The sequence below is a fragment of the Manacus vitellinus genome, unplaced genomic scaffold (genome assembly GCF_001715985.3).
Source record: "Manacus vitellinus isolate BGI_N305 unplaced genomic scaffold, ASM171598v3 scaffold_27_pilon, whole genome shotgun sequence".
In the NCBI taxonomy this organism is placed as follows: domain Eukaryota; kingdom Metazoa; phylum Chordata; class Aves; order Passeriformes; family Pipridae; genus Manacus; species Manacus vitellinus.
In genome coordinates this window covers 4,864,664-4,872,450 of record NW_021940039.1, presented here as the reverse complement: position 1 = coordinate 4,872,450, position 7,787 = coordinate 4,864,664, and the positions used below count along the sequence as shown (strand labels likewise).

The following is a 7,787-nucleotide window of genomic DNA, read 5'->3' as shown; positions in this document are numbered from 1 at the left end:
TTCTCTGTGATCCAAAGTTCAGTGATGAAGAAGACCTGGAGGAGAAGTTGGCAGCATTCAAAGGTGAGAACTGGAGGGTTTCCCTGTCCTTTCAGCCTGACTGTTTGCCCTGAACCAGATTATTTTCCTCAGCACTTGGATCTTACCAGCCTGAGATTCTCTGCCAAATACAAGTGACTGAGCTGGGATGGATGCCTCCCCCTTGCTTATGGAACTCGTTGAAACTCCCTGGAGGGGTGTTTTCCACATGAGCCTTTGTGCTTCTCCCACTTGCAAGGCAGGGACATGTCACCCTGCAGACATCCTGCCTGGTGGCTGCTATTACTGCAAAACCTGCTGCGTGGGCAAAACTCTGAGGAGCAGTGAAGGAGGATGGTTTCTGTCTAGTTACCCACACAAGCTAACTGGCATAATGGACCATGCAATAGCTGGACTTTTTTTTTCCAGTGAGTAGGAGGACCTCTTCCCACAGAGCTGCTTTCTGAAGAAGTTGGGGACTTCCTCTGCTCAAGAGTTTCATCAGTCTGATCTGGTCCTTCCCCAGCCACTTGACCCTGGAGGCAATGGCAGTAATGTGTCTAGTCCTGGCCAAAGCCTAACTCCAGTGGGTCAGCAGATCTAGTGCTTAGGTTTGGGCCATTTGTTGGGACAAGGAATAGAGAAACAGCTCAAAAGCCTGGAGTCCTCTGGAGCTTGTCCCCAAACTGGTTACAGGACAAGATCTGGCAGGGCTGTTCTGGGTACTTCTACTTTCTTTCCAAGCAGTGGCTGAAGGGAGTTGAGAAAACATGCCTGTGCGTCACACTGCCCTCAAGGCTTGTCCTCAGCCTAGCTCTAACCAAATAAAACCTGACCTTGCTTCCATTTCAGGCATTGTCTGCTATTTCCCTTTGAATTTTGGCTTTGCAATCCAGCGTGGAAGAAGCTGGCTGGGGTTTTGTGATCCCTTACCCTGCCGGGCACAGAGGAGCCTCCTGTGCTCCCCGTTCTCTTTCTGTTGCCTTTTGTGTGACTTTGGCTTTTGGCTGCAGCCCTGCATTATTTTTTTCCCGTCACAATTGGGGCTCTTCAAACATTGCAACTGTAGGTCACAGGCACAGAATTCCCTGTAATGAGAGCCTTTGGCATCTCCTCCTGCTGCCTCGTGAGTTTGCCTCCGTGGCCTGTCCCACTCTCCAACGCCTCCTCCAGCTCCCCCAACAAGCAGCTCATTGTGTGATGATGGGGGGAGTGTTTTTTCTCTGCTGCCCTTCCTGCTGCACCTCCCAGCTGGGCCTGGGGAGCTCCTGTGCAGTGTTGGTGTAAATGTATTTGTGAGGGAGGGACCACGCATGGTTTTGCCCCACTAAATCCCTGCCACTGGGGTGGGAGGAAGAGATCAGTGTGCAACTGAGGCTGGTGTAAAGCTGCCTCTGTTCTCTGCACTTTTGGCAAAGTGTCAGATGAGAAGAAAAGAAAACATGTGCTGGGCAGGGATGTGGCAGAGCAGGGTTTGTGTCCCCAGGCACATGCTGGGATGTCTGACCCCTGCCAGGGAGGCAGCAGTTCATTTGCACAAGGTTGTTATGGTGGGGCAGTGTGGGGAGAGACAGCAATTAAGCATTGCTTTGGTCCCTAAGCACGTGTTACAACCCCAATTTCATCTTTGATCAGTTGCTGGATGCTTGAAGGGAGACGTTTACTCCTGCCTGAAGCGTGAGCAGCTTTGGTTTGTATGTGATACTCCCATAGGTCTGTCTTGGTCAGCTCATGACAGCAGTAATCCATGGGCTGAGACCCAGGTGAACACATCCAAGCCATTCCTCTGCTTCCTGCCCTTAGCTGCCCATCAGTCCACTTAACCCAGCAATTTTCTTTGGAAGCACAGGTCCTGGGAAGGCTCTGCTCTGTGCAATAACCACTCTTCCCTTTGACTCCTTAAATTAGCCTGCCACTTCTCTGTTCACGCTCGTCTGCTTGCTGGTGTCCCTGGAGGAGAGGCAAAAGGTCTTTTCCATTTTCCTTCCTGGGGGAAAGGAGCGGCCTGGAAGGACTCAGTTAATTTGAGTCCTCGGGGGCTGTTGTGGGGAGCGAGTGCTAACTGCAGGGCAAGTGGTGATTTCTCCAGCTCAGCACTGATGGATGGTGGCAGCAGGCATCTTGCATCTTGCTCTTTTCATTTAGCACAGCTGAGATGATGGGGGGCCCCCTGAGGCGCTGGGAGCTGTACGGTCTGTAAGACAGACAAATCCTTGCCTGAAGAGCTTAAAATCTAAATGGGGAACAGCAAGGGAGGGGGGGAGTTGTAGGAAGCCCAGGTGTACCACTCCAAAGGGCAGAAACTGCATGGGATGGAATTCCTGAATTTTCTAACTGAAATCAGTGCTCTGCCTGTTACAGCGTGAGAGTTTTTGTCCTGCAGAGCTAATCAGACCTTCTGGAGCAGGTTCTGCCTTTCTCTGAGAATGCTGGAGTTGCTCGAGTCAGCAGTGTTTGACAGCAGGCTGGAAGGGCAAAAAAACCTGCTCCAGCATCACTGCTCCCAGGCATGTTCTTGGCTTGGCCCTCTTGATGTGGTCCTTGAGCATCTCTCCTGGCAGGAGCTGCTCTGGGAGCGAGCACAGTGCTGGGAGGACTGTGGAGTCTCTCCCTCGTTATTGCAGGCAACTGCGTCATTTAATCCCCCTCCTAAGCCGATCAAGCTTCATCTTGGGAGTGCTCAGGGGTTTGTTTTCCTTGCTACTCCTTCTGGGAGGCTGTTCAGAGCTTTGTTTTTCTGGCTGGAAACCTTTTAACGCTGCTCATGGCTAGCCGATACCTTGTTCTCATGCCAGTGTTTTCCTTCAGCTTAAGTGAAAAGCAGCCACAATTACAGAGTACTTAATTCTAGAGCCCTAGAACTGAGATAAGGGTACTAAAATGAGGCCTTGAGATGGTTTCCCCCTCTGAAGTTTGCATTCGGCAGTATATCAATGTTATCTCCATATCTTTTATTTCATTGCCCCAAGCAGGCAGTGCTCTAAAGCCCTGCACATCCCCTGCTCTAGTGTCCTGCTAACTTGCTTCTGTGTCTCTTCCAGAGAAATACATGGAGTTTGACCTGAACAACCAAGGGGAGATTGGTGAGTGACTCTGAGGGATGCTGGGCTGGAAGAACAACAGTCTGCTGAGGTGATGTCTGCTGCTGTATCTACTGCTTTGTGGTGCTGAGGAGGAAAACTTGTGGGCTTTTCTGTGCCCAGCCTTGCTTGAATCTTGATTTTTTCAGCCAGGAGCTTCCTTGGATTTCTAGGTCTTGCCTCTCAGCTTCCTTAGTCTCTCCTTGCCTACTTCAGGATCTAAGCTCTTCTCAGTCCTGTTCTCCTGGAGTTCTGTTTAGCTCCTCCACTTCTTTCTGCTCTAAATGCTTTTTTTCTTTTCCTTTTTTCTTTGCTGAGGCTTTCTTCTCAATCCTCTGCTGGAAAGCTGGGAATCCAGAGCTAGGAAGCCGCAGGGCTTGGACAATCCTGGGGTTTGCCTGGCTTGAAGCAGAAGCTGTATAAATCCATGAGCACTTCTGGTGCAGAGCAGCTCTTTGCTTTGCAGGGAGGGGAGCAGAGGGAAGCAAAGGACTTGGGTGTGAGTCTGGCTCAGCTGAGCAACCCTGCTTTGGGTCCAGAAAGCACCAGTTACATAAAGACCCAGCCTTCTGCGGGCCTGGAGCTGACATAGAAGTGTAACCACTTGTGACCTGTGCCCTTCCAGGAGGCTGCTGCCTCCTTCCCCTCCTCCACCAGTCCTCCAGCTGAAGTGAAGCCTGTGGGGAGCTGGAAGAGGCCTGACTCAGGGTTTCCGGGAGGGAAGGGGCCCACAGGTCTCAGCAGGCAGCAGTGCAGTGGAAGGAAATGGCCTGTGGCGCTGGGCAGGGGCGCCTGCTCCCCACAGCTTGTTTGTCTCCAGCTTTAACCCCGGTCTTGCTTCCCTCCTCCCCATCCTTGTGATTCTTGGCACCGCACTCCGAGCTGGAGAGCAGTGTCCCCACGTGTCTCTGGAGCACTAGGAGAGTTGTCCCTCTTCTGTGTGTGTGTGGTGCTTTTATCCTGAGCTGCATAACTGGGCAGTGATGCTCTGTACTGGGCAGTACAGCAGTAAACTGTACTGGAAGGCTTCTCGTGGCTTTTGGCAACAGCTTAATGCTGTCAGTCGTGGAGTCCACAGCTGAGGTGGGAACTCATGGCTCTGTCCCTAGGGTTAGTCTATGCTCAGTGTGGTCACATTTCCTTATTCCTGTAGACTTGATGTCTGTCAAAAGGATGATGGAGAAGCTGGGGGCTCCGAAGACCCACCTAGAACTGAAGAAGATGATCTCTGAGGTGACTGGAGGGGTCAGCGACACCATCTCGTACCAGGACTTTGTCAACGTGATGCTTGGAAAACGCTCTGCTGTGCTTAAACTGTGAGTGTCCCGGGGTGGAGCAGGGAAGACACAGGACCTGAGCTGGGGAGCTGGGAAGCCACAAGCTGCTCTGTCTGGTAGAGGTGGAGCTGTGCATGCTCAGTGACTGTGGAGGGAGACAGGACCCTTGTGAAGGGGGAGTCTGCAGAGTGACATGAGAGGGTGTATAAGCCCATGTCCAGGCTGAGCAGTGGCAAGTGCTCCCAGCAGAGCTGCCTGCTGTGTGTTAGCACAGGCTTCCTCCCACGTGCTCAGTGGGAGTGATCTCCTCCTTTCCCGAGGGTGTGCAGGCATTCCACACTGCAGGACTTCTTCCTGCCTCTTCCCTGAGGCTCCTGCTGGCTTTGGGGCAGAGGCTTCCCCTGTGGATGGTGGCAGGACTTGAGTGGTTAATGATGGTCCTGCCAACACCAGCAGTGCTGGCTCCTGTTTCCCACAGGATGGTCTGTCCCCGCCTGATTTTTTGGAGGCGGTAGGAGATGGGGCACATACTTGAAACAGCTGGCTCATGCTGGGAGAGGTTTTCTGTGGTACAGGCTGCCAGCACTAGCCTCCCACGGCCCCCTCTGCCCTCTCAACAGGGCTCTGAAAGTGCTGCTGTAACAAATGGCTTCCAAACACTTGCTTGGCTCCATCTCCATCCCATTGAAGCCTGGTGTTTCCTTTCACAGCCACAGAGGCTGGCCCTGCTTTTGTGTCTGTAACCACCATGAATAGGAGCAGCTCCTCTCCATCCTCCTTACCCCCTTTTCGAAGGCAGCTTTAGAAACACAGCCAGCTTTCAGGGCAGGTTGGGAGGAAGGTTCCTCTAAGCTGGTACGTTCTTGCTGGCAGTGAGTCTCCCCACTGCGTGCCCTGTTTCTGTGTGTTGGGATGCTTGTCTTCCAAGCACACGCAGACTTCTGACATCCCTGCTCCTCCTTTCTTTCTCCACAGAACCAGACTGAGCCTGCAGCCTGTCCCATATCTTCCATCCCTCCTCCCAGCTGCAGCAGCTTTCACAAACAGGTCCCTTCTCTTGCTAACAGAAACCCCATTGTCTGTTGGACTCTCTAGAGCAGGAGCAGAAATGTAAAACTCTGTCCTAAGAGCAGTGCAGTCCTTTGATCCATCGAGGCAGCTGGCATTCCCAGCGTAGCTGCAGTCCTTAGGGAGGAAGACAGTGCTAGTGGCTGCAAAATGCTTGGGATTCTTATAGCCAGTGCCTTGCTCCTTGTCCCTGCCCCTCTCCCTGGAATGTAGTTGCTGTTGCTTGCTTGGTGTTGGCTTCTGAATGTTGTGCTGTGTGGTTACGTGCAAGGTGGGCCAGGGGTGGTTTTTGCTTTTACACACCAGGAGCGCTTGGCATGCCGTGTGTGCCCAGGGGATTTCGGAAGTGGCTGTCTAAACAAAATGTGCTAATCCTCTGGGCTCTGAGAGGAAAACCGGCAGAGACTTTTGGAACACACTCCTGGAAGCTGCTGGGAAAGCCAGGCTGGCAGCACTGCCCTCTGTTGGCTTTCCCTCCTCTGTTAATTATCGGGTGCCCTTTGCAGAGGAGCCAGATGCTCTTGTTCAGCAAATAATGCCTAACGATGGGCAAAGATGCATTTGCCTTTTTTTTTTTTTTTTAATTGGTAATATCTGTTGTGTTTTGCAGGGTCATGATGTTTGAAGGAAAAGCCAATGAAAGCAACCCAAAACCTTCTGGTCCTCCTCCAGAGAGAGACATAGCCAGCCTCCCTTGAAGAGGACAGGCTGAAAAATGGGCACTGTTTGCTTTGCTGGTCTGTAACAGAGGTTACCTGTGCTTTGTTACTCTTTTTACTGTGGACAGTCCTAGTTTTCAACTAACCTGCCTTAGAGGAACAGCAAGGGAAGCTGGAGACCCCCAGCTCATGTCTTTCTGCTGCTTGATCTCTTAGACAGAAGCTGTAGCACCAAGTGTAATGTGAGACCAAAAAAAAAAATACCCTGTGATCTTACTCTTTCCTCTGCCCTTCCTGCATTTCTCAGACAAGGAGCTGCTTTCTTCCCAGCATATGGATTCGGAGCTGTGCTTGTCATAACAGGTACCTAAAGGGCCTTGCTGCCAGACATGGAGCATTTCTCTGGCAAAGCCCCTGGGAGCAGCTTAATGGGTGAAAAGAAATAAGTGCCTTCTCTACTCCATCCTATACTTCCTGACTTTGGACTAGTTCTTCCCCTCCTGATCTCCTCAAAGTGCAAATCAGGCTCTGTCTGATCATGTTCTAGGTGGATGTGGGGATGTGCTTGGACACAGAGATCTGCCTGCAGGGCCTTTTGGCTTGGGGTGGGCACGGTTGCCTGCAGGGACAGCTTCTGTCTGCTCCGGGGGCTCATCCTGCAGGCAGATCCCAGGGGTCCAACACCACCCACTGTGAGTGAGGATGGTTAAAGTCACCTTAGGGACCCCCTTCCTGATAAATCTCAACTTGGATCTGACCAGGAGCATAACCTCTGAACGGGTTGTTTGTCTGTCCCATCCATGGAGTGCAGAAACAAGCTGTGATGCCTTTGCAGCCCCACAGGGTGCCTGGGGGAAGTCAAACCTTCAGGTGAAAGGAAGCTGGGTGACCAAACTGAGTCCTGCCAGACCAGTTGCAGACGAGGATCTGTCCTCAGTCAGCTGCTCTGTCCCTCTGGTTTTTGCAGACCTCCCTGTATGTGTTTCATCTGGGTCCCCTGGGCCTATGGGGTACATTTCCCTCATAGATAAGCCCTCAAGTCTGCAAAATCAGAATGGCTGTAAGTATGCAGTGTGAACTGGGACTGTGCTATCCATGCTCTGGTTACTGTGGTGATTCTTGTTCCACACACAGTTTCTGGAACCCAGGTGTTTGCTCTTTGCCCTTTTCCCACTCTTTTCTTAAATGTTCTTGACAGCTTTTAACTTTTTTAAAATCATGGTTTAATAAGTACATTTTTTAAAGGAAATACAGATGATTAACTCTACTAGGCTGATTGTTCCTGCCAAAGGCTGCACTTTTAAATAAAAAATAAAAAAAAAAATTCTCACTACTGTTTGTGTGAAAACCAAAACTGTAATGGAGAGAAAAATTATGAGCAAAAGCAGCACCAGTCTACTTCAAGGACTGAAAATAAATCTCCTGAACCTACACTGTGTGTCAGACTGTATTATCTCCTCTGAAGCTTGGTCCATATGATTGGTTGCGGATTAAGGGAGCTGGTGTCCAAGACTGTTAATATAAACCCTTAAGCAGATCCTGGAGATAGGTTTGGACTGTCTTGATCTGATCTTTGTCTGTAGTAACTGACCGAATGCCATGGAGTTTGTGTGATGAAATACAGAGGCCACCTCCTGAAAGCTGTCTTTTTTTTTTTTTTCCTGATTTACTGAAAGAGAGCAGGT

At 50.9% G+C, this 7,787-nt stretch overlaps 1 protein-coding gene across 1 annotated transcript; it reads left to right on the top strand.

Annotated features, from left to right (window-relative positions):
- On the top strand, window positions 1-7,533 carry AIF1L (allograft inflammatory factor 1 like). Its single transcript, XM_008919387.2, has 4 exons — window positions 1-63; window positions 3,060-3,101; window positions 4,252-4,414; window positions 6,054-7,533. Exons 2-4 carry the CDS (start codon window positions 3,068-3,070, stop codon window positions 6,139-6,141), a joined length of 285 nt encoding a protein of 94 aa, XP_008917635.1. The 5' UTR covers window positions 1-63; window positions 3,060-3,067; the 3' UTR covers window positions 6,142-7,533.
- Window positions 7,534-7,787: the final 254 nt, after the last annotated feature.

Excerpts from the sequence above, each read along its gene's own strand:
- AIF1L (XM_008919387.2), top strand. The coding sequence starts at position 3,068 with ATGGAGTTTGACCTGAACAACCAAGGGGAGATTG. Across the intron at positions 3,102-4,251 it reads GAACAACCAAGGGGAGATTG|ACTTGATGTCTGTCAAAAGG; the intron begins GTGAGTGACTCT and ends TTATTCCTGTAG. Across the intron at positions 4,415-6,053 it reads CGCTCTGCTGTGCTTAAACT|GGTCATGATGTTTGAAGGAA; the intron begins GTGAGTGTCCCG and ends TGTGTTTTGCAG.